At 44.1% G+C, this 27,169-nt stretch overlaps 1 protein-coding gene across 1 annotated transcript in view; it reads right to left on the bottom strand.

The window, feature by feature from the left end:
* Nucleotides 1-27,169, bottom strand: part of LOC138287178 (sodium-coupled monocarboxylate transporter 1-like) — a 316,179-nt gene that overhangs the window by 61,382 nt on the left and 227,628 nt on the right. Inside the window, 1 exon segment of the mRNA XM_069227537.1 lies at nt 9,205-9,308. Within this exon segment, the coding sequence (XP_069083638.1) occupies nt 9,205-9,308 (104 nt within the window).

Below are 27,169 nucleotides of genomic sequence, written 5' to 3'. Positions count from 1 at the left end.
TGACTGTCTAGGTGTTTTTACTTCTACCCTAGGATAGCTGGATCCCATATTTTTCCAGACAAGTTGAATTTACGCACTCCCTCCTGTTCTTTTTAAAAGTGAGGTTGAGTCCGCCCAGGTGGCACTGTCATATGATGAAGCATGACACTATATAGTGTGTGAGACCACCTAGTCCGTAAAGGAAACCCCCACCACGCAACTCTCCACAGCATCCAACACAGCAACTCTTAGAGTGAGTTCAAGGAGCCCCAAGCGAAATCCTCTGCCAGTGGCTCCTCAATATAAGTGAATCCCATACCCTTTGTGTTTAAGGAAATGTGTTTGTCATACACGTAGCAACAAATGTTGCCAAATTTTTGGGACATAAGCATCTTCCATGACAAACCATGCACAGGATAGATAGAAGACGGTTGATCATGGCAATGTTCCAAGACTAAGCCATCACATGTCCTGTGAATGTTGGATACCATTTCCTGGTCACTTGTTTGTATACTACCCATGAGTCAGGCATTTGAAAATGCTACGTGGTACGGTGTTTGTGACACCAAGTCCCAAAACCAATCCACAAATGTAATGTCACTCCACAGTTTGAGTCGTAGAAATGACCTATGTTTCTCCTGTGCCAGTGGAGGACCAGCAGACCAAGCAGCATGTGTTCACATATTTCCAGTGGTTAATTGCACAAAGGTGTCCAGTTCAAGTGTGTGGGCCCATGTGTAGCCTGTGTCATTATTGGGGTCCATGTTGTCACAGTTACGTGCAGGTCTAGTCATGAGTCTGTGGATCCATTCTCTGCATTAACAAAGTATCCTTCACAGCTGAATTGAACGAAAGCCAAAGAGGAATTGAGAACACACATGGGGATAGTCCAGCACTGGCACTGCAGAATTTTTATGAGACTCAACGGGGCAACCTTGGTGTGCTGACAAAGTTAATGGATCAGGAATTTTAAACCGGAAGGTTTCCTCACAACATTTGTACACATGGTGGCCTCTAAAATTCCCAATGCAGCCTAGAACATCAGTGCCTCAGTGCTGATTAATCTCACACCTATTCACCACGCAAGCCCCATCAATATTTTGGGGCCGATGTGAATCAGTGTGTGGACCGTCAGGGTACAAACATGTGTTGACATTTCATGCACATTATGTAACGTTGTTTGTTGTGCTGGAGACACCATACCCAATCCATGCATACAGCCATGGTACACTGTCACTATTTGTCACTCATGCATACATGAAACCCAGACAAGGGATGGGTCGTTATTAGGCTATTTGAAGACAAGTTTCACCCCATGATACGATAAGTAAACTGATTACGCTATACAATGTGTTTGAGTATTCATTGTAGACCTACCTGACACAATACCCCAGGAGGAAAGTGAGGGCATGGAAAGCAACTATGAGACAAATGTAGCCACAAGGAACCTTTATGGTAACGCAAAGACAAGAACCAGTCAGGCTAACAGGATGCAGGGTCAATCAGGAACAAAAATGATTAAGGCAAATACACAGTGAGCAGACTGAGACTGGTCAAAGACGGAACAACACTTTGGAAAATGTAAACTGTTTTTGTCCTGTGTGCTGCAACGTTACACAATAACCCATGGTCTGTGTTACACAAGTGATTTATACAGCAATGCATAACAGTGATATACATATAATGGCAGTTTCTATGCCGTTCCAGGCAGCAGCAAGGGCAGTGCATGTTCAAATGGCTGGTCTGCATGGAGGTACTCTGATTATGAATCTTAGGGATAATGTGATGCAAAATGATTACCCAGACCCTGATATAGTGATTAGAATAGGTTTTTAACGACATATGGTAGGACAGTGGTGATGGTGACTATAGTTAAAATAAGTTTTGAAAAATGTGTTGTCTCCGACGCAATCCTGCTGCTGTATTTGGATGGTCCCCCTCATTTTGATGGACAACGTCCACCTCTTCCTCCTCTTCAGGCATTTGTGGGTCTGGTTCATAGAGGGGAATGTTCCTCCTTACACAAATGCTGTGCAGGATGGCACAGGTCAAAATGATCTTGCAGACCATTTCTGGTGAGTATAGGAGGTTGCCTCCGGTGATGTCAAGGCACCTGAATCTTGACTTCAAGATGCTGAAAGTCCTCTCGACTATGGTGCGTGTCCTCTGATGTGCCTCATTGTAGGCTCTGATGCTGTGGTTTGCAAATGGGGTCATGATCCATGGCTGGATCCCATACCCCTGATCAGCTGAAAGAGAAAATGAGTGAGAAAATGTTGATGTTGCTAGCACCATGATCATCACTTTGCATGACAGTTGTTCTCTTGTGCTGTCTGTGTCTCATCTGTGTTTGTGTTATTGTGTGGACTCCTAGCATCAGTGAGGCCCTTTGATTTGGCTAGGTGACAATGTAAAACACATCTCCATAAGTTGTCAGCACTGAATTGTTGACAATTGACAATGCACAAATATCCCATGTGTGACAAGTTTTCTGGAGGCCTATTTCCACGCCCTTGCCGAGTTGACTCATATTCAAACGTGTACCTATATTACTGAACCTGGTCCAGTTCAGTTGGCTAACTTGGTTGTGAGGTTGACATTTTGAGTGTCAGAAGGTCCATATGCCTGTACATCTGTGGTGTATATGTGTAATTATCTCAAACCATATGTGTAGGAATGTGTACTTTCAATATTGTCACATCAATATGTGTTCTTAGCACAGTCCACTTGCCTATTGGTAGTGAGCAATGTCAGAGCAGGAGTGATGTGAGATATTGGTACTGCCTCAATGATTCCATGTCACCTTCATTGTAGTCATCATCATCATGCTATGTGTCTAATGGTGTTTGACCTGCAGCAAAACACATTGCACACCCCTTACACAGTACTTATTGAAGGGTGTTTGATTGAGTGTTATTGATGTGATATTGAAAGATTAATCTTCCAAGTTGTACTGCCAGTTAAGGCCATATCATTGTCATTATGTTGTTTTAAATTGTTCCCTTGTGTCTGTGCAGTGGCATCTGTTGTTATTTGGAACTGTCATTTGTCCATAGGTGTGTATCCCATTGGGTCAGGAATTCAAACATGCCTAGCAGTGTCACAACCTCAGTGTCTTCCTGGCCACGTGTCAATGTAGTGGTGCATGTATTGGTTGTCCTACAGGGTTGTTGTGCTGTGTGTATATAAGTAGGTTTCTGTACTTACCAACAAGTAGGCCATTTCCATATTGTCCATCCTGGAAGTGTTGATTGATGGTGTAGTGGTGGAAGATGAATGAATCATGTACACTCCCAGGATACTTTGCCACGATGTTGGTGATCAATCCCCGGTGATCGACAATGGCCTGCACATTGATGGAGTCTGTGTGCTTCCTGTTGTGGTATAGATGCTTGGTTGCAGCAGGTGGCACAATGCGTACATGTGTGCAGTCAATGGCATCAAGCACGTGTGGGATGCCATTAATTTGATAGAAGCCCTGTTTGGTCTCCTGCTGCTTCTGCTGTGTGTTGGGAAAGCTGATGTGGCGGGGTGTGAGGGAGATGATGGCATCCAATAACTTGGGTAGGAAGGCAGCGAATGAGGGCTGTGAGATCCCGGCAACCAGGTCACCAGTGGTTTGAAAGGAGCCACTTGCCAACATGTGGAGGACAGCTAGCAGTTTGGTTTCTGGTGGAAAGGTGTGGGGTGTCTACAAGCTGGGTGCCAACTGTAGCTCAATGTGGCGCAGCAGCTGCTGAATGGCTTGCCAGTTGAGTCTGTACCCCTGGATGATGTCTTGTTGCCAGAGTCCCAGAAGGGTTGTCCTGGTGCGGAATATCCTCTCCTGCCTTCTGCGTTGCCTTTGGGGTCCTTGCTGGTGTTATGGAAGCTGCTGGATGGTCCTGTGCTCTGCGACTGCATGCATGCTGGATGAAAAGCACCTCCATGTCTTCTTTTTTCAGCTCTGCTGTTGCTTCTGTGTGTTTTCCTTAAGTAGTGGTGTGTGTGCCCCATTTTAACACCTGCCCTGACCCAGGCGTTATTTTTTTAAGCAAATCGGGCTGTGCGCCATTTTCCGACTCCGCCTCCCGGACATGCAGGATTTTTGCGCGGTAGCATAAATATATGGCGCACGGGTGTTTACGTTATTTTTTGGACGGGTACACCTACCTTGCATGTCATTAACGCAAGGCGGTTTCCTGCATCCAGAAAATGACGCACACAGCAGAATTTTGGCGTACGTGGGCTCAGGCATCATTGTATAAATATGGTGCAAGGTTTGCGCCAAATGTGCATCAACATTTTTTATGCACATTCGGCGCAGACAGAGTATAAATATGCCCCAAAGTGTTTCAATTCCTGCACTGCAGGAAGGATAGGGACAGAGACATAGAATTCAAAAAAGTGCGACCAGATTGCGTTGCAAACTGCCCCCAACTGCTGTTGGAGGAGGCTAGATCAGGTTGTCCGCCATTTGAGGCATCACCAGCAGGGGGTCTGGAACTCTCCTTTGAAGAAATCTGACGTGTCGGAGTCCTCGTCAGTGGTGAAGAAAATCTGAGTTGGCATACATATTGCGCATTCAGAAGACTTTCCATTCAGCAGCTTGACCTACCATGCCACTCCTCCCATAGATCCCTAAAATCTTGAAGATGCGACTGCCGATTCACCCTCAGCACCCACCATGCATCCTATCCTGCGCTGCGGCCTCCACGGCTTCCCGTTGGACAAAGACCTGAGCCGGGGACTTGCAGCAAAGAGACATGCTGAGCTCCACACAGATAAAATCCACTCATCTGAGAGCTACGACGCCCAAGGCAGCTCCAACAACAGCTTGAGCCTCGGACACTCTCAGCACTTCCTATTCACACCCTCCCGCACACACACACAGCACATACACACACACCGGATGGAGCTGAGTCCCGAGCAATCTCCCCACTCCACAGTGATGTCTGCTCTCCCTCTGCTCCGCTTGGGACTCAGCTCTGCCTGCTACCATCCTCTTACGCTTCTCGTTTCATTCCTCTTGAGCTCAGTCTGCCGACAACCCAGCACTTGTCTGTTAGGCAGCCCTGGAGAGTCTGCACTACTCTCCGGCTGACCTGTTTGCTTCCGGGAGCAAGTACTCTCTGAGACAGCAGTCGAGGCCAGTGCTTAATTTGTGCTTGTTGTTTCCGGTGCTGAACACCAGCACTTATTTTTGAGGGCCGGGGCTTGCTCTTCTGCCTCAAGCATTTGCTGCGAGCAAAAGACACATATGGGGAAGACGGAGGAAGGGAAAAACGAAAAAGTGTCACAAAGGAAGAAAGTAGAAAGCTGTAAGAGTGAGCAGGAGGGGCAGGGAGTGGCTTTAAATGGATTGAAGAGGCCCGAGATGGCTTCAGGATTACGGCGCCTCAGTATTCCGTGTTCACACATATAATTGCAGCAGCCGCGTGTTTAAGAGAAGAACTTTGGGCACCGGCACCTTTTTATTTACAAATTAAGCACTGGTTGAGGCCCACTTTGGGCATCAGAGAAGTGAAGTGAGAGTGGACTAGGGGTTCAGGCCCAGCCGGGCACCAGGGGAGATGTCTGTGTACACAGAAGATTATGCACTCAGAGTTTCCTGTTTCAGAGGAATACACAATCTTTATTTTAAAAATTCACCTTCTTGATGCATTCTTTCTTTCCTTCGCCTGGGATACCTCACATTACAGTGCAAGTCAGTGCCCATATACACCATGTGTCACCGCTGCCCTCTGCCCTTGCTGAACCCAGCTGTTTACAGCTTTGTAAACTGCGTGGCAGGGGGTTGGGCCCAAGCAGAAGCACATTCATAAAGCAAAAAAATATACATGTTATTGTGGGATATACCATGCATGTTAATACTGCAGGAAAGTCATTCGTGTAACAATCGCTTTCTATGTGGAATCAAGGAGCACCTTTCTTTCCTCTATGCACAATTGTGACTGAAACGAGCCAGCATCTAAGAGGAGATTAGTTATGAGCCAAAACAGAAAATCCTCGCAAGAGTATGGCGGCCGTGTACTCGTTTATTACAATAACTTGCCTGATATTGGAATAATCACATTGTATATACAGAGAGGGAGATACATACTCTTATCATTTGAGCACTGTATAATGGGCTGTCCCGTGAGCGTACAATATATTATGAACCTGTGTATTATATTTGTGTTTACCACTGTGCCTGGCATTGAAAGCTCTACAAGCAATACATCACAGAATAACACCGCCTCACATCCACACCTCTGACAATAAACCTCTGTGATGCATTGCAGTGTAGATCTCATCCCTCCCACCGCACCCTGGTGTGGAATAAGTGCAGTGAGGAGCACGCAAGCCACAAATTAATCATGAAGTCCCTAACTGAGTGCTGACATGTCTTCTGGGCGTGCGCTGTTTGTCACTAATGCAACACAGTAAAAGCAGTATTACTGTTGATGTCTTTAGCACATTTGTTACCAGTCTTGTACACATTAAATAGCGCAAAATTAGAAATTCCAAAAACAGCTCTCACCCCCCCACACCCCTAAACACACAGACACGTGCATATTTTTATTTACAGCATATTCAATAACATATGTGTCTTTTTTGGTACCAAAACACAGTACAACATATACGCTTGAGCACACATCATCACCATACCATTATAATTGTCTCTCCTTATATTTAATATTCTTTGTCAGTCTATTTACACACTGCACTGTTCGCTTCTACCCTCTCAAACTCAGTCTGCCCCACCCCTGCACTCGGTGCTCCTCCTGTGTCCACTTGCTCTTCTAGATGTGCCCCTTTGCTACCTATTGCCTTCTTTGAGGAGTTTCCATACCTGCTGCTTCTAGCTGTGCTCCTAGGTTAGTTGTTCATGGTCTATGTGCTCCTACCATAGCTGTTCGTTCTGTGTGCTTTCCTTTCCTAGCTGCTAGATGCTCACACACTCTGTGCTCCTGCACTTTCTAGCTGTGCTCCTCTTCAAGCTACCATCACGCTTGGATTAAGTTAGATAGCACCACGGAATGCAAAAAAATAATATAATTCAATAACAAAGAAGAGGTTACATAGGTGAAACCTATTGGCTTTGCCAATGCTTGTTTTTGGCAGAGCCTCCATTTTAGGTCCTTGTTCCAATTGCACCGTTTTGATTTTCTTTAATTTCCTTCAGTATGATTTTAAACATTGATTTAGTGGAAAGATGAGGCATGAGTAGCTTGAACGCTTTCAGATTCCTCTTGGTTTGCAGAGTCCATACTGCTCATCACATTAAGAGAGGTATGTGAGTCAGCTATTTGTGATATCGTGGTAGCCATCACATCACATGGGGTATATATATGCTACTTGTATGAATCGAGTGTCTCTAGTTTCTGCAGCATCCACAGTATATTGAGCATATTGGAGTTAGACTGGAGGTTTGATCCCTCACCTGTCATCTTGTGGGGATTTGGGGAGTTGTGATTTCTTACGCAACAAAGTAGGTGTCTACAGAAAGAAAAACTTGGCAGTGAGGGGTTCAGATAGTACTTCACCTTTAGGCTTGTGCCCAAACTTACTCCTACCTCTAATTGTTTTCCATAGTAGATTCCTTCTTCATTCGAAGTATTCAAAGTAATAGTAGTGCCTTGAAGTAGGTGAAGACGAAGTGAGCCTTGAGTGCTTTGTTTAAGAAAGGTATACTAGGAAACAGTTACATTGATTCTGGAAAAAGATTCAATGATTTAGAGAAATGCATATAAATGCCTGCGATTCCTGGCTTTTTTGATAAGTTTAATTTTCAAATTAATTATGCACTTGCTTCTTGAGTGGAAAGTAGAAAGCTTTTATTATTTAGCGGATATTTTTATATGTAGTATGGTAATCCAAGGAAACCCAATGTAGATTTTTCTGATTGGTCAGACTCATCTGTACTTGTTATTAGATGCCCGGCTAAGTGGTATAGCTTTTAGGGTATATGTAAGGATTTCAGGACTCTCAAAGAATGGTGTTGGTGCCATTAATATGTGACAATACCATGGGCTGGATGAATAGCTTGAAGTATCTAGAAGAATTGATGGCCTTGACAGTCATTAGAAAAACTGAGCTAATAGCAGGCATCTTACAAGGTCTTAGCAATGTATGCTTGCAGTAATAGATGCTACTCAAGGAGCAGTTGAGGGTGTCACAGTGGGAGAGGTGATGTTGAGTGTTTTATGCTTTTTGCAGTTTGGGCTGGACTGTTCCCACAGGAACAGGATGACACTTCTGGGAATTCACAAATCAGCGGTTCACCTGCGCAGCCAAGCTTGCAATTCCCCTGGCTCTTCTAGAGCTGGGAGAACTAATGACTGACAGTCAGTGGAAAATTTCCCTGCTCAGCTACTGGTCAATGATGGCATCAACCCAGCCATTTGCCGCAAGGTCACACCATTTCATGCACTTGGATCTCTGCTTTACTTAGATCTTCACAAATCAAATTTTCCCTTTCTGGTTCCTCCAAGTCAGGTTTTCAGGTTGTGGGCAGGGAAAACAGATAACTGCCCCTATATGCAAGGAAAAACCTTCCTAGCATGTCAAGGTCATTGTTTTTTTGTTTTTTAGACTCCCACTTTTGGAAGTTTGTTTGTATAAGAAAACATCTATGCTGTGAAGGCCAAAAAACGTGGTGCCCACTCAGCGGTAACTTGTGATGAAAGTGCTTCAGCTATGTCATAGGGACCACTTTAATCAGAAAAATACTTCTTCTGCAATTGTCAGCTAAAAGCCAGGCAGGTGGCAGGGTCTCTGCTGAGGCCATTGGTTCAGCAGACGATCCATTTGGGATCTAAGTGACATCCTTAGTTCTTCAACTTGTGAATTTTATATAAACGTTTGGATAAGTAGTGGCAAGTTACATAAGACATTTCAGGATGGCATCCCTTTCAAGCATGTCAGATTGTGCACTGTGCACCACAGCATTTATGTCATAGTCGGAGCTAGGTTTTCTCTTCAAGGATAGTACATGAGATCCTTCCACGAGTGTAGTCATCTTTCATGTGCGACAGAAGACACACACACAAACACACACACTTTGTGAGATCAATTACTGTTGCCATCAATGCATGGACAATAGAACTATAACCTCGTGTGACAATTATCGCCATCTTGCAGGTCAGAGTGCACATCGCAGGGAAGCCACTGTAACCCCTGAAAGATGGAGGAGTTCAAACACTCGTGAAGGTCAGAAGGGCAACCAAGCCATGCCATAATATAGGTAAACATTGCATTTACCTGTTAGAATGCTGACAAGTAAACCACCAATGACAGTAGCAAGGGTTCCAAGTGCAGAAAAGTAGACATAGGACAAGGAATACCAGTAATCAGCAATAGCTGGCCTGAAAAAATAGACAAACAATATGTTGTTGAATGCTGCAACTTTTATAATGGAATAACAAATCAGAATATTATTGCTTTCTCTCTGTGATGGCGCACATTATAAAGCAGTGACATCAGAGAGCCAACCCCACAATATCAGCTGCGTTAAGGGGTTGTTACTCGGCCCATTAGGCTAGACAGTACAAATAAGATATTCTAGGTCACTCTAAACTTTCAAAAAGCTTTTTGTAATCTACCAATTGTGATCCAAGATTGTTGGTCTGCACAGAAAAGCTAATAGATAACACAATAAAAGGAAAAGCAAGATTAAGTTGTGGTATGACGGGGGCCTCTAATGTCAAAAGAGGCACAGTCAGAGAGAGAAATAATGAAAATTGGAAGGAAAAAAGAAAGAGGCAATGGAGAGAGATAATGGAAGAATACAAAGAAAGAAAAAGGTAGGAAGGGGAGGAAAGAAGAAAGAAAGAATGAAAGAACGAAAGAACGAAAGAAAGAAAGAAAGAAACAAAGAAAGAAACTGAGAGAAAGAAAGAGAGAAAGAGGGTGAGGGAAGGAAAATACATTTAAATAAAGAGGTTAAATGCATTAGAAAATCTGTACTCATAGATTTCTGTCTACCTTCGAGTACATGTGTAGTATTCACAACAGTTTCTAAGAGCGCTCCTTAAAACTTTCGACAGTTGCAGCTTTCCATGAGAAGTCATAGAAAACCTTCCTGAATTCCTACTTATAACTATGCAAAGCAATTTCTGCACTTGTAATTGAATGTTGGGTAGAACTTTGAATGCAAAAAAGGATTTTCTCTTAGAAAAAGTGCAAATATTTCCTAGTGAAGATCCCCTTTCCATACAGCCTCATCAATGTCCATGCTGTCTCATCATTGATATGAGTGAATCTCTGTCTTTCTCCATCGTTGGAATTGGTCAGAGAAATGTGTGTTAATACCTACAAGTTGTAAACGTGCCCAAAAGCTCCATGGCATATTTGCACTGGAATACCGAATCTCTGTCCATGGGAGCAAACTCATTACCAAACACCATTACATTATTCTGGGGTGATATTCGGGTCTGCATAAATTAGTTTACTAGTGCAAATTCACAGTAAATAAATCTAAAAATAAATTTGCAATCAGAAGTCAAAGCCATTTACTCAATGTTAGAAATTGGGTCTCTAGTTGGCAGAGGTATGCACCCTGTCCAATTAGAGACCACAATCCAAGTCAGTGTAAGTCACAACACAACATAAATTATCCTGTGCTCACTCTCCGGTAGCTTGGCACTGAGCAGGCAGGCTTAACAGAGAAGGTGATGTGTAAAGTATTTGTGCAATACTCATACAGCAACACAGTGACAACACCACAAAAAGTACTCCACACCAGTTTAGTAAAATAGACAATGTTTATCTGAATAAAATAAGACCAAAGCGACAAAAATCCAATATGCACAATTCAAGATACCACTTTTTAAAGGTTTAGCTGAGTCTCAATCCATAGGAATCAGTGGCTGTATCCTTGAAACACACAGTACCTGGGATGCGTCAACAATAATGATGCAGAGGGCCGCAGAGGAGGAGATGCTTTGAAAAATAAAGCAATGCTTTGATTTTTCCGGCACAGCAAAGGTAATGCATTGTTTCGTTCCATGCTGCAAGGTGATGCTACAGTTTCCGGGAGCACAGCCTTAATTCCTCACTGCGATGCAGGGATATTTTGATGCCCAGGGACGAAGCGTGCAAAACCAGAATGAGTTGTGAAGTCACAACAGGTGCTGCGTCGATTCAGAAGGCAATGCGGTGATTCTTCGGCGGTGTGACAGGCGCTGCATCGATCTGGTCGGCTTTGCGCCCAATTTTGTAGGCATTGTGTCAATTTTCCGACATGCTGGATTTTCTTTTCTTTGGTGAAGACTTTGATAGCCCTGAGACTTCAGAACAGGAGGTAAGCTCAATCCATGCCCTTGGAGAGCACTTGTGGATGAAGACAAGTTCCTTCCAGCAGAGAAAGGAGTCAACAGGCAGAAGGCAACAAGCAGGCCAACAGTCCTTCCAGCAAAGCTGGTCAGATGAGTCCTTTGGGCAGCCACGCAGTCCCTCTGACAGAGTCCAGTTGTTGATCCAGAAGTGTCTGATTTGGTGGGGTCACAGACCCAGTATATATACCCAAAAGTACCTTTAAAGTGGAGGAAACTTCAAAGAGTGGAGTTGAAGTGCACAAGTTCCCCTTTCAACCCAGCCATGTCTGCCAGGAGCCTTGTGGGGGGTTATCAGTCCTTTGTGTGAGGGCAGGCCACTGGCCTTTGAAGTGTAAGTGGGAGCCCATCCAGCCTTCCTGCCCCAGAAGACCCATCAGTAAGTAGATGAATGCAGATGCAGCTCAGTGTCCTTAGTGACTAGGTAGACTGCACAAGGGGAGTTGTCAACCAGCACAGGTCAGGCATGGATTGGAGACAGGCTATAAGGCACAGAGAGCAGTAAGTGCAGAGAAATGCCTACTTTCTAAAAGTGGCATTTCTGAAACAGTAATGTAGAGTCCAACTTCACCAGTAAGTATAATGTTTCACTGCCATTCCAACCATACCAAACAAGGCAAGTCTATTCCTCTCAGATCAGCAATTACTACTTAAATGCATATAAGGGAATTTCTAATGCTGGCCTATGAGAGGAGTAGGCTTCACAGCAGTGAAAAACTACTTTGGGTGTTTTTCAAGACGGGAACATGTGAAACTTATAAGTACATGTTCTACCTTTCACTTACATGGCACCCTGCCCTATGGATTAACTAGGGCCTACCTTAGTGGAGATCTCTATGTAAGAAAAAGGGCATTTTAGGCCTGGCAAGTAGTTTTAAGTGCCAAGTCGAAGTGGCAGTAAAACTGCAAGCACATGCCTGGCAACGGCAGACTTGAGACATGGTTAAAAGGCTACTTATGTGGGTGGCACAGTCATTGCTGCAGGCCCACTAGTAGCATTTAACGTACAGGCCCTGGGACATCTAGTACACTTTACTAGGGACTTATAGGTAAATTAAATATGCCAGTGGGGTATGAGTCTATGTTACCTTGTTTAGGGGAGAGAGCATAAGCACTTTAGTGTGGTCATTAGTGGTAAGGTGTGTAGAGTCCTAAAACCAGCAAAAATGAGATAACAAATGGAGGGAGACAGACAAAAAGTTGGGGGAATTTATGGCTTTGGATGCAGGTTCAACAAGAGAATGAGAGCAAAAGAGAGAGGTGGAAGAAAATAAAAAATACAGATAATTAAAGGAAAACTAATGAAAATATAACAATTAAAGAGAGAGGAAACACTATGGAAGAAAGATGAATTCAGAAAGTGTAAAGATGGCGTGAAATGGGAATTTGATAGAAAAGAGTGAGAATTAAAAGAGTTGTATCCACCGACAAAGCTAAAATATCTTTTAGATTAGGAAAAAAATTATCTAATCAAATATCTTTTATTCTCAGTTTTTCCCAATAGTTGCAGAAAGAAGCTTCCTAGGTGAAAAGCAATTATAGCAACTTTTCCCCCTGCTAATATACAAATCATAGTTGTGTCTACCACAGGTTTTTCTGATGATGTGTGCACCTTCCAAGCCTTACCATTTCTTAATTTTATTACAATGAATCAAAATCTACTGTTCCTTAAATCAGGATTCTGTTGATGGAAGGTAGGCCTGGATGAAATTTAAATTACGCTGGTAAATTCTATGTAATTTCTGGACTTTTCTGTTATGTTTGATGCACAAAAGTACTAAAAATATGCCACTACCCCTTTGTGCTCCTCTTCCTAACCCTGAATATTTGAGGTGCCCCATCCACTGCAGCCAATTCCTTAAAGCTTTTGCTGGAAGTAAAACAAAAAGACCTTCAGTTTCCATTCTATTGTTGTTATGTCTATAATCCTTCCCTTACCCTCCCAGCATCCTGTTGCTTTGTTCTCTAAACAGCTCTTCTGAACAGGCAGTAATGTGTAGTTAAATTTAGAACAATAGGTTTTGCTTCTTTAATGTTGTTGTGCCTTACTTGTCTAAATATTGCAGCACAGCACTCAGCGGACGACTCCCCACTATTGCGCTGAGCTGGGGTGGGGAGTGGAGAGGGTCCTCTGCAGCACATCTTTTAGACGCTGTTTTTAGCAGTCCCAGTCAAGTTTTTCTTTTGTCTACCAAGACTGCAGAAACCCAACTAGACATTCACGAGGAGTCTAGTACGAATTCTAGCATGAGTCCAGCTGGTTCCTAAGCATCATAGATATATAACGTTGCTGCCAGCATGCTCTCTTGGGCTTAGTGTGAGCCAATACAGAGCACACCAAATGCTGTGAGAAGAGGCACCATGTTGTCTCAGCATTTCAGGGATGGCTCCTTTGCTATGGCGAAGGAGCGTCGCCCCCTGACTGAGCCAGCAGCAGAAAAATAAAACAATAGTCTACTATTGGGCCACAGGAGTTGGGAGGGGGAGGAGTACAGAGTGCACTAAATGTGCATGTGTGTTTGGCTGGCTGGCTCAGGCCAGCCAAACACACAAGCGCACTTAGGTTTCTTCAGCCCGGCTGTGTTTATTAGACGGTCTCGAGAAACTGCACAGACCCCGGGGTTGTGTCTGAGTGGCAGTCTGTGCTGCTCAGACCAATCCTAGTGCCAGTTTCATGCTAGGTTTAGCATGAAAGCAGCGCCAGGATTGCTGGGGAGCCTGTGCTGGTGTCCCAGTGAATGCTGGGACACCACATTAAGGGAACAGGAACAAGGCGGCGGGAGGTGGCCGGAGGCGGCGGGAGACGGCGGTCCGAGGTAAGTTTGTTTTATTTTTTTTATTTTTTTATTTTACCCCTCCATCCCTATTCCTCCCTCCCCCCCCACCACACCTCCCCTTGAGAATTGCGGCAGCCACCTCTGCATCTGATAATCAGGAAGAGTCAAGAATTTCTCCCACTAAAGAAGGACTGAAATGCTTGCTTAAGGGGGCAGTCAATGTTACGTTGGCAAAACCTCAAGAGAAAAAGCAAAACAATTCTGCTGGCACTGATGAAGACCAGGAGGAAGGTCCCAAAGGGAGAAAAGTGCAGGGGCAGCACGACTCTAACCTATTGAACCATACTAGAGAGGTTCTAAAATTTGGAGAGAAGCTTGTGCAAAATGAGGACTTTTTTTTGCACAATATGCTTTAGGAAGAGAAAATGATTAGCCTTTTAATTATGTCATCAAAATATTTTGCTAAAAGAATGGAAGGATGCTAACAAAGTATATTTTCCAACGTTTTTCGGGAAAAATATCTTTTGAACCTTTTTCCTCAGATTACTAAAGTAATTTCACTCTTCGCAAGCATGGCTTTATCTCCTTTTCTGAGAAGGCATCTTTGTCAGATTCTGTTGACAGAAAGATTGATCCAGCATTCAAAATAACATATTCAGCTGCAAATCATTATATTGGAGTGGGTGCATGTGCATCCCACATTTCCCAAACTCTATAGAAGGATTTCCAAACACTTTTTTTATTGTCTACAATTAAAATCAGACCCTACAGAAATCCTTTCTAGAACAGAATTATTAGCACAATTTTTATCAGATAGAGTATCAGCAGCTGGGTCTACAATTGAAGGTGGAAGACAGCTTTAGCAAAGCTTTGAAAATTAGGCCCTTCCCAGCTAGATCTTATAAGTCACTTTCCTTTTCAAGGTTCCAAACATTTTGTTCCAGAGCTTAATGACTTGGTTCACAAGTTAGCTGAGGAGAAAAAGATTCTTCAACCATTTAAAGTTTCAGCAGGGAAGAAAACTTTTATTCAGAAGAGAACATCCCCAGTTTACAAGATATTTGACATCCCTTTTCAGGTTAGGCTCGTCATTGGGAAGCTACTTTGTCAGACAAATCTCAACCACAATCCAACAATTCTCATCAGAATCCAAAACAATGACCATCTGATAGAGCAGGTGAGAGGGAGGATTACATACTTCTATTCTCAATGAAGAGCTCTTGTTACAGACAAGTGGGTTCTTTTTATTGTGAAGAATGATTACAACAAACCAAAAGAGAATCAATGATTTCTGAAATCATAACTCTACTTCAGAAAGGGGTGATAATCCCTGTGGCAGAATCATAGTGAAGACCTCGGTTTTATTCAAGGCTCTTCTTAGCTCCAAAAGTAGATGAAATGTACAGACCGGTCTTTGACTTAAGGGAACTGAACACGTTTTTCCATTGCCCCTCCTTCAAATCGGTGACCCTCCAATTGATCATACCTTTGATTGACCAAGGCAATTTTCTCATAATGCTAGACCTACAGGATGCATATTTTCATGTTCTGATTCATCAAAACAATCAACTATACCTGATGTTTGCATTGGAGGATCAGGATTTCCAATTCAAAGCCCTGCAGTTTGGCTTGCCGACTTCCCCTTGAATCTTCACTAAGGTACTGGTGCCACTAGGAGCACGTTCACATTTACAAGGAATTCAAATCTTTTAGTATCTTAATGACTAGCTCATCGACAATTGTTCTCTTTTTTAAGGGGTAAAAGAGTTTTGACAAAATTTGTAAGTGTATGAAGTCAACAGGGTTCATCATCAACCTGAAGGAACTAGTCTTCAGGAACCGCTAAACATTTTTATTTAAGCCCTGTGTGACACCCAGAAGGATCAACTTTTTCTAACAGAGAAGAGGAGAATGAACTAGCAGTTTCAAATGCACATGTTAGTATCATCACCACAAGCCAAAAGCTCATCATGGTAAACTGTGCAAGGTTTGATAACAGCAAAAATTCTCTGTTCCTGCCATCATTTGAAGCCCTTGGTGTCACACCCGCTGATCTTTTGGTCTCCACAGTTGGTGAGATACAAACAAATTATTTAGTCCTTGGAGTCACTACATCACCAGTAGGTTTATTTTGTTTATATTTATATAAATATATATTAATGTGGTTGTATTTAGATAACTGCCTAGACTAATTAGATAGATAGATAGATAGATAGATAGATAGATAGATAGATAGATAGATAGATAGATAGATAGATAGATAGATAACAACTGTTTACATTTATGAGTACTTTTTAGACTGTTACATTTCATGTTTAAGGACCTGATTTATACTTTGGCAGAGGGGGTGTTCCATCACAACAGCACCCGAGTACCCTCTCCGCTAAAAGGAAAGTCACCAACATCAGTTAGAGATGGGTGGATGTTCACAGTGGAGACCTCTAAGTCTGTGCCACCGACAAAACCTTCCAATTTCCTGGCAAAATAAGAGCAGTTGGAACCTTGACCATGTGTCTGCCCAATCGATTTAGAGTGGACAAACACATGGCCAGTTTCACTGTTTGCCCTGCCAGGTAAAACCTGGAGGCAAAGGGCATTGAAAATTGTAAAATGCCTCCCTCCCCATGGGAAAAAACTCTCACGGTGAAGGGGCATTGCTTTTTTTAATTTTCTGAAACAAAATCCCACTGTGGGTTTTTGTTGTGGAAAAGAAAAAAACACAAACATTGTATGTTTGCAGTGCAGCTCAGTCATGTTAATGGAACCATCAAGTCAAACTTACAATGCATTGACAGAATCTGCTGTGTCAGTGGTTTCTACCAATAATAGAAGTGTCTGCTTTGTCAACAGACACCTCAAAATTTGGCAGGCGGGGACACTGTCAGGATGATAGTGTACTCTGTTGCTCTGGCATAGTAAAACCTTTTTGCGTAGTTATTCCCATTTTGTACAAATTGTATTGCTAGTTTTTAGACACTGTACACTCTGTGTTCTCTGACCCCAAACAGATGTAGACATTGGCTAATGCTTGATTGACATATTTAACTATCCTATAAGGACATAGTACAGTCTGTAGAAACTACACCCATGGCATGGAAAGTTAAATGTCACCTGTGGTCTGCACAACTAGTATGAGATAGGGAAATGAAGCTTCAGGCGTGCCTTTGTAGCCAAACTGCTGTAGTTAAAACGTCCATCTCAATCTGTCAAATTCCCCCTTTTTGAAAGAGGAAAACTCTTTCTTCTAAATACTAATAAATCACCCCTCTCTAGGCCTTCTAGCCTACAAGGTAGGGTGCATGGAATCTAAAAGTGGGGCATATAGAAATGTAATGTTACCATGTCCCTGCAATGACAACCCCCCCTATTTTCACTGTGTGAGGCTCTGGCTGTCCTGTGAAAAATCTAGAGTACATATTAAAATATTAATTCTGCTACCTCAGGGTTAGGACCCACATAAAATATGATTCAATGGCAATTTTTAATATTTAATAAAACTCATTTGGTGAAGTCAAATTTTTAGAAAGTAAATATTTAGGAATAGTAACTTTTAGAAAGTTACATTTTCCTGCCTGAAACTCATTGTGGCTGATATACATTAGCCTAAAAGCAGCCACCCAAGCTACAGCTTGAATTTAGTAAGGTGTGAAACTTGCTCCCAGAACGGAGTGGGGAGGTGTTTTTTGCCTGCCTGCAGAAAGATCAGTAAAGGTGAACTCAGGAACTTCATTAAATTGTAAAGGGCCTGCTCTTTCACAAGTAAATATAAGGTGAGATCTGGGAAAAGTAATCCTTTGTTCCCCCAGCTAATTCCAGTGGAGAAAAGCTACTCTCAGAACCAGATTTGAGTAACCGTGAAGGAGAGGGTCTACGTACTTCCCTTGGCACATCTCTTGGAGGAAACACTGACTTTACACTACTGAGAACAAGTTTCCCCATCATGGATTTTAGGAGTAAGGTGGACTGTGGGCTTGGTTGGAGATAGATAACAGGGCCTGCTGAAAATGTGGGTAGGGTTGCCCTTGGGAACTTTAACCTATTGGCTAGGGAGAAGCCAGGAGTTCCCCCCACCTACTAGTTGGTGCCAATAATAAATCTGCCAACCAAGCAACTCTCCACAGAAAACATTGTGGACCTGGCAAAGAATAGAAGAATGACTGCGTCTGCAGTTTAAAACCTGTGAGGAAACCTGAAGGGCTGGACCTGCTCCCTTTATTACTGAGGACAAATAAGTGGATTCTACGAGTCAGTTGCCTGACCTTCTATTTGGTTACAGGGACAAAACAACCTGCAAGTTACCCATATGACCAATTGTTACTGAATCTGGACTCTGCCCTTTTGGTTGCCTCTGATGGAATGGGTCCAGGTCTGTAAGTGGTGTCACTGGTGTCCTGAGACCTTTAGCTGTATCTAACTGGACATCTTCTACAATCTCTGAAAAGCTGTGGGACTTAAAGAAATTCTGACTTCCAGCCTACCGGAGGATCGGGAACAACCACTGCTGCTGATTGGCCAGGGTGAGACTTCCCTGGGCTGAAGAAACAGGTTTCTCACACAGCAGAAAATCCATTTCAGCTGGCCCTCAGTGACAAGGTATGCAGTCTTGTGGAACTCATCACAATGCAGTCTGCAGCCTTGCCAGCTAGGCGGCTTCAGAGCTCTGGAAAAGAGAATAAGTCTGAATGTAGAAATTGTGATCAGATGGAGGAGCAAAACGTATCCAGCTGATGAGAAGAATGCCCTGGACTCAAAATGTAACTTTTCCTGCTCAAAGTTCCACAAAAACCAATGCCTTTTGTGAAACCTCATCTTATGGCTTTCCAGCTTTGAGAGGACGTCCATGAATATAGCCTGCAACATTGTCTCACTGGAGGATTTTAACTTCCAAATGAGAAACTAAGTGCCTGATTTCGATGTTGACGGTCTTACTGCCATCCCACTCTTGTGGGGGTACTAAGTACTATGTCGAGCTGACAGAGTCCTGCCCTCTGTATTTAGATGTTAGAGGTTAGGAATGAAATTGCTGCAATGTCGGTTCTCAATGCTGGCTGCCAGTACTCACCTTGGAATTCTAAGTGCCATCAGGGCTGATTTAGATGTCACTGCTTTGCCGGTGGTGTGTCAGCAAGGTTTGCTGACAGACGGGGCATCACAATGGGTATGTGTGTTGGTATGGGTGCGTTCCAAACACACTTACCTGTGAGATATTGAAGGTGTCCCGAGCTTATGCGAAGTAGGCATCTTACTTATATGGCTACCATGGATCGGACCCCCTTCGAGCTCATCAATGACGCGCTCAATGTCTGTCACAGTCCTGTGTCAGCCGCATCAGCAGGAGTTCTCCGGCCATTTTCCAGTTGAAACAGTAAGTGGGCAAGGGGTGGCGGTGGGTTTTCATCCTCTTATCTGTCCAATCCACTGACTTTGGAGTGGAGGTAATCCTGCCACAGTCGGCCTGGCAGGAAGGCAGATCCAAGTCTGTTCAGCGGGAACAGTGGCTGCAGCCTCTCTGTCAGCCACTGTTTCCCTATACTCCATCAACTTGGGATCAAAAGCCGGGCAGAGTCGGCAGGTCTGTATCAGTCTTTTGTCGACAGTCCTGCCAACATCTAAATAGGGCGAGTGGACCGCCAAGTCGGAGGGTGGGAAAGCGACTGCAGGTCAGTTACTACCAACATCTAAATCAGACCCTAAGTCAAAAGGTAAAATCTTTGACGAGGACAAACCTGCTTGGTATACCCCACTTCTGCTCCATTGCAGTAGGCCTGAAATTGCACCTAAGTCCAGGTCAAACCCGAATGGAGACTGCTGATTGGTGCTTTAATTTTTCATAGCTCTTTTTGCTTTAAATCTTTAAAAAGTCATATCACCGGTTATACCTAATGAATGCTTGTCACTGTGGTGTCAATTTGTTTATTATATTTAATTCAAATTTTCTAAATTGGAGAGGGATTTTTATTGTGTTGTGTTTTGGATTTTTTCACTGTACTTTTAAAGGTTTTACACATATATGTAACTGTCAAAGATCTAATTAACTATTTAAGAGGGTGGATGTGCTAGATTAGGACTGTCTGAGTCTTCTTAAGACTTACTGTGTCTTCATAAGTGTTGGACCGAGCCCCTTTTGCAGGGTCGATCCCAGGTCCTTGCCTTCTGTTGCTGAATCCTTTGTCTTCCTAATCAGTGGCAATGGGGTTGAGCTTTCTCTCTAAACATGTTACAATTAGCTTACACCTGATTGGTATATATAATTTACTTATGAGTCCCTAGTAATGGTACAGTATGTATCCAGGGCCAGTAAATTGAATGCTGCTAGTGAGCCTGTACTACTCATTGTGCCACCCAGTAAAGTAGTCATTTAAAACATGCCTCAAGCCTGCCACTGCAGCCTGTAGTGCAGTGTTTTCAACCTGGCAAAAAAAACGAAATCTTCCTTTTTAATATGTATGGCTTACCCCTAAAGTAGGCCCTAAAGTCTCACAGGGCAAGGTGCATTGAAAGTAGGAAACATGGATTAAGTTTTACATGTCCTAGCAGTGACAAACTCCTAGTCATGTTTCACTGTTGTAAGGCCTAACTCTCTCATTGACTAACAGTGAGTTACCTAATTACATTTAATAAGTGATAACTTGATTGGGAGCAGATAGAGAAATGGGGGATCATTATGAGTTCGGCAGATGGTTTTTACTGTCTGCTAAACTTCCAACGGGGAGGTTGCCGCCACAAAGGCTACCTACACACTGGCCCCGTTAAGAGTTTCCCACTAGGTCAGTGGGCGTAAACTTGAGTTTTTGCCCACTGGCCTAGTGGAATCAGGCTACAGCATTGTCTCTGGCTCGTAATCGAGCCGGCGGCAATGCTGTAGTCTGTAGGGTTCACCAGCATCCTTGCAATGTCCACTGTCTGCAAAGCAGACAGTGAATATCGAGGGTGCTGGCCAGGGGGGCCCCCTGCACCTCTTCTCTGACAGCATTTTCTTGGCAGTGGTACCATGATGAAATCGCTGGCAGAGAAGGGGATCGTAATCCCCAGGGCAGCACTGATTAGGACCCCCACCACCTCCAGACAGCCGAGACCTTTGATCCTGGCGCAGCTGGTGGTTCCCTGGCAGCCCGACAATCAGGGTTGTAATGTGGCACTCAGACCGCCGCAATGGCGGTGGTCCGACCACCATCCGTGAGTCTGGCGGTCAAGTGACCACCAGACTGGTAAAGACCCCCATGGTGTATACCCTGAAATGAATTGTAATTTAAAATCCTCTCTTAAAATCCTCTTCAATGGGGGGCATGGCTTAGTGTCCACGCAAGATGGCAGCTTAGTTCCGAGCTCTGCCAAGCCCCCCGCTTAGCTGCCTGAATCCCATGGCCTTGACCATTTCTCAATCATCCTGCTGTAAGGCCTCACACCCCGTTACGAAGAAGAGCCTTATTTGAGAGTTTCAAGGCTCCAGAACCCCGAGAAGTGTGCTTCTCCATCAAGCTATGTGAAACCACCACACCTGCAAAGAAGGCAACGTCTGCTACTCGATCAGTGAACCGAGCAGAATATGAATGAGCCATACACATACCCTATCCTACAGAGTACTCAGCGGGCACTGCGTACCTCACCTTTTTGGCAATATTGTTGGACTAAGGTACCATTTCGGCCCAGTGAGCCTACTTTTCTGCCTTAGCCATGCTACACCTGCAAGCTGATCTGCTCTTGTGGCCAACACACTGATCTGCTCCTGCGGCCCTTGACACACCGCCGGGCAGGCAACCTCCTCTGCCTACACTGATAGGCCCTGATGTGGGGACTTTGAGGGTACTGAGACCATATGTCCTCAATCTTCCTCACTAATAGACCTTGACAGGCTGATAGGCCCTGAAGCACCCATATCTGCGATCAAGACCAGGGCTTGGAAGTTACCACCTGCATAATCACGCCTGCTCGCCTACACACCAGCACAACTGAGAAGCTCTCCCTGTCTAATCTCAACTTTAACCATGCTCAGTCCTACTGCTTTTTCTCATGACACAAGCATAGGGACTCTTGACACCCACACAGGGGCTCCTTTATGCTCCTTTATGCTCAAGCCTATGTGACACCCAGGCCTCCATTGCGCATCTCTTGTGCACCTGGAAATAACAGGTCTTGGAGGCCATGCAATATATCGCTTTTCACCCACAATGGACAGTTAATAAAGCCATCAAACAGGTTGATAGACTGTAAAACGCCAATAACTAGCTAACAAAGCCATTAAGTGGGCTAATAAGCAGGCTGTGATCCCCACCGGGATTTGTCTGGCTCACTTAGACCCATTTGCTCACCTGGATCCTTCTATTCGCTGTGCCTCCTGAGCTCTTTAGTCTCCCCTGTGCCTGTCTGCCTATCTGCCCACCCCTCCAGCTGTTCATCACCTCTGGCAGCTCAAGCTGATTTGGCCGCCATTCCGTTAGTTATTCCCTGGCTCCTGCATAGGAGCACTATCTGTAAACACACACAATCAGCTCTAACGTGCCAGCAACTGCATGCATGGCATTCAGGGCGATCTTCTAATTCCAAGCCTACAATGACCTGAAGGGACCTACACACAACACTCAGAATACAGCTTCTACCACAGTACCTAACTGCTGGAGCTGGAAGGGACAGCTATAGAGTCTGTCGATATACCTTGCTATAGATACACCACAGTGTTTGCATAGTAACTGGACTGAGACTAAACAGACCAGCTACGGAGGGCTTCTGTTCCACTAATATCTCTGCTGATTAACTCTTCCTGCCCCAATCGATCAACTGCAGCCTAAGGTCAACTCCCCCACCAGAACCCACCGAACTCCTTCAGGCATGGCGGACCAGAGAGATCACAAGTCGCCCAAAGACAAGGATCTTAAACTTGTCCTGAAAAGGTTGAAACATGAAGCTCTGAATCCTGACTCCCCAATCAAGGAGAAGGATGAGATTCAATCCACACTCAAAATGATTCTCAAAAATCTGAATGACAATCACAAAATTGCAAAGACCAACACTGATATAGTTCAAACGGAAGTCATTGCGATCAGATGGGACTACATGGAACCTTGATTTAAGAGGATCTAGCACCTCCTTGTGCCACATTAGCACCATTTTCTTTTTTTGTAATGTGGCCCAATGAGGCCAAAATCGTCGGTCCATGTTTACAAAGTGGTGCAATGCATGCATTGTGCCCCTTTGTAAGCCCTTGCACCACATTATGCCTGCGCCTGGCATAATGTATGCAAGGTGGGGGGCATTCCCCCGTTAGGGGAGGCTGAAAAAATGGCACAAAGAAATCTGAGAGATTTCTTTGTGCCATTTTTGCGGCTTTTTTAATACCTGCAGTGAGCAAGTGTTAAAGGAGGCACACCATTTTTTTAAATGGGCTTCTATGTGCTTTGCAGGATTAGTGGTAACATTTTTTACGCTAATCCTCCAAAGCACCAAACAAAAATGTTGACGCTAGTTCCCTAATTACTGCCATGGTGCACCATATCTTATATACAGTGCACGCATTGGGTGCTAAGGGGCACCAGAAAGTGCCACTGCATTGGATGCAGCGCCACTTTTCTTAAATCTGCCCCTAAATCTGAGAGCAATGAACACCAAAAACCAAATAAGCATGACAGAGGATCGCCTGGCAGTGCAGTCCAAACACCTACTTAAGAATGCCGACTGGGCGATGCATGTCTTTAACTCTGCTCTACTTAAGCCAGTATCCCTCAAATGCATTACCCACAGTAACAACATAACCTCAATTTGCTCCTGGCCTCACACCACACCGTCTACAACTCATCCCAATACCCCATCATTACACCCTGCACTCCATGGCACCGTTCAACTCACTGAGTGCGCTCACAGGGGACCCAACACATGATATAACTCAGGGGCTGATAAATAACCCATCATGAACCCACCACAAAACCAAAATATTGCACTCGTCATACTTCCCCTTGGGTGACACTCAGGTGACCCTCAATGCTGGGTTTCAAGGTGCTGTTATATGCCTGAACCCGATTCCCCAACTCTGCAACACTTCGACCCTTTGGTCCCCTTTCATCCTCATCCTTATTAGGCACCCTACTAAGTCCCACATCCTTGGACTCGAATCCCTAGGACGCTCCTCCTGACAGCCACCGTGCCCTCCTATAGCATATTACATTGCACTTAGTTGCAAATCTTTGCACACCATATTTCCTCAACACATGATGTGCTCCCCAGCAATATCAAACCTCACTTATCAACAACCCTTACCTTCTCACGATACCTCACAACACCCCCTTATACTCCGTAGGACTCCATACATTCATGTACCTGCCTGCTAGTCCACATCCTAATACATGTTAATACTTATGCTAGTACACATGCCACTGTGTAATAAGCTACTTGTGTGTAATAAGATACTGGCACCAAGTTACTTGTAATAAGACACACGTACCAAGTTGTCTTAAGATCTGTGCACTTTAAGTGAACATTTATTACCCGAGACAGCCTCCATGTAGGCTTGTCTGCCTGTGTGGTGCTATCTTAAGATCTCTGTATTCAACCTACTCTGAGTAACCTATGTGTTCTAAGTGAATAGGTATTGCCCAACAGGGCCACAATGTTTAACCTTCTCAATCTGGAAGCAATGTGGGGGGCCTGTGCCCTGCCATCCTTTTTTGCTCTTACTGGTTGTTCTTACTGGTTGTTGCCAGTTTCTTGCCCTTACCATTTACATGAGTATCCTTGCCCACATGACTGTGAAAGGCTCTGCTGTTGGGTTGTGTGTACTCCCTCCAGACATAGACACAAATGGAACTAAGCTAACCTGTAGCCTGTGACCTGCCTGGACCTGGAACTGGACTGCCTGAGCCCTGCTGGACTTTACTTGAGTGAGGTCCTGACCCCCAAAAGGTGCCTCCCCAGGCCCTGAATCCTTGGCTGGTATCAGTTGAGCTCCTCCAGTGGAGAAAGGTGACATCCTGATGTTTTGGGCTCTTTGTGGCTGTAAACGAGCCCATTCAAGCCAAGACTCTGTTGCATGCGGCAAGTGCCAATGCGAAGTTCCAGTGAACCCAACTCCTCATACTACATCAACGACTGACAATGGGGGATCGGCACTTCATGCTACAGAAACAGTAGCCTGGGGTGACTGCCAATGCAAAGCTCCAACAATGACCATTTGCGCAGCCCAACCAGATCGTCTTCCAATAGCGATGCTTGACTGTGATGCCAGGCTCGCTCTTTGCAATACAGCACCCACTGTCTGCAAAGATGTCACTACTCCACATAGCCTCCTCCTTCCCAAAGGGAACTCTTCCCACTGGACTTTGAGAATGTAACTTTTTCAGCAGAACAAACCTGGTACTTGTATCTGACCCTAAGGTCCACTGTGGTCATCTGAACTTGTGGCTTTTCCCTGGTGTAGTACGACCAAATGACTGAGAGTTACACTTTGTGCTTTTAGGCATTGTACTGTCCTAAAACTTTGAAAGTCAATATCTCCAATTACACTCATTGGAAGTTTGTCTTTCTGGTCTCATTTTACAATTTACTCTGTTTCTAAATTGGTTTAGGGGATTTTATGTGTTGAGTTTTCACTTTATTACGGTTTGTGTGCTGCATAAATAATTTACACATTGCCTCTAAGTTACGACTCACTGCTTTGTGCTGACCTACCAGTGGGTTAAGCACAAATTAATTCAGTGAATTTTGTGGTTCACTCTGACAAGGATTGTGGTTGTTGCCTAACTGGGTGCTTTCATTCGCCTTAACAACTATCCTGGTTTCTTACAGTAAAGCTTAGTTCAAGGCTAATAAACAAAAATACACAAGAAAGGATTCCAGATTAAAACGTCATGGGTTTATTCCGTAATATGATCATTACAGAAAGCAAAAAATAATTACTAACTCTATTAAGGAATTACCATATTCCAAATAATCACAGTAAACTTCTGTAAGAGGACTAACATAAGATCTGCTTCTGAAGAAAACCCAAGGAAAGACTAAATAAAAATCAGTAAACAGACTAGTGTGAGTCTGTGCTCTAATCAAGTGCAAAATACTCAGTATTCTAAATCAATAAAGAGACTTGCGGAGAGTAAGCCTCTTAAAAAATAAGCTTAAAGACGGGTTCACCTCTAAATTAACACAGGTTTTAAAATATAGAAGGCGCATACATTTTCATGGTATAATATTACTGTAGGAATTGACCATCATTTGCATGGTGTGCTCTCAGATTTTTGCCTTGACTGTTTTGCCAGTTATAGAACCCTGTGCACTTTACTCCTGCTAATGAGGAGTAAAGTGCTTGTGTGTCACAGGTGTCACCAAATGCCATCAAAGCTACCAGATGCCTGCCAGTCACAAACCCTTTTAGGCTGGAAATGCACAACGTATAGGTTATTGTGCTCAGGTTGTTTGTTGGCTCCATATCATGTGCACACCTTTCTCCCACGATATACAATTGTGAATGGTGTCTAGCTCTCATAAAATACCAGTGTGAATGTTAGGACATAAAAGAATGTACCAGTGTGCATGTGGGATGGCTTTGGGTGTGCTGTGGTGAGATTCGGAGCATGTCCTCTAACCTGCAATGAGCATTCTCCTGCAGCACTTATGAGGACTTAATTTCTCATCAGCAGCACCGACCCAATCCCAGAGAACCAAGCTCCGACGGCTATCTTGACCTGAGGGTTTAAGGGCCACGCCCTGCTGACATCGGCTTCAGTATGTGGGTCCTCTGTTCCTGCACTCCCTGCACAAAATCAAGAACTCCCATACACCGACACAAGATTGTGCCTCCTGAGGTGTGAGGCTCCTTCCTCCTGCAGCGCCAGGTTGGACCTGAGCTCTGAACCGCCTTCGCCGCATGGACTCTTTGCTAGGTGCCTTGCGTGAGAAGCATGCAATGTTATGATGCAGTTTAATCTATCCGTCCTTACTCACTTGTGCAAGGGTGCACTTGACCTTTGCCTGGCATTACAGCATCTCCTCTTGCAAACAAGTTGCTAACTTACCTGTAAGTTCGTAGTGTATGGTACAACGAGTACTAAGGGCCTGTAAGCTAAATGTCACTTGTGGCCTGTAGTACACATTGTGCCATCTACCACACTGACAGTTCAAACATGACTGTAGGCC

Source organism: Pleurodeles waltl, chromosome 4_1, assembly GCF_031143425.1.
Source record: "Pleurodeles waltl isolate 20211129_DDA chromosome 4_1, aPleWal1.hap1.20221129, whole genome shotgun sequence".
NCBI classification, from domain to species: Eukaryota; Metazoa; Chordata; class Amphibia; order Caudata; family Salamandridae; genus Pleurodeles; species Pleurodeles waltl.
The sequence above is the reverse complement of the archived record's forward strand: the minus strand, read 5'-3'. Positions and strand labels throughout refer to the sequence as shown.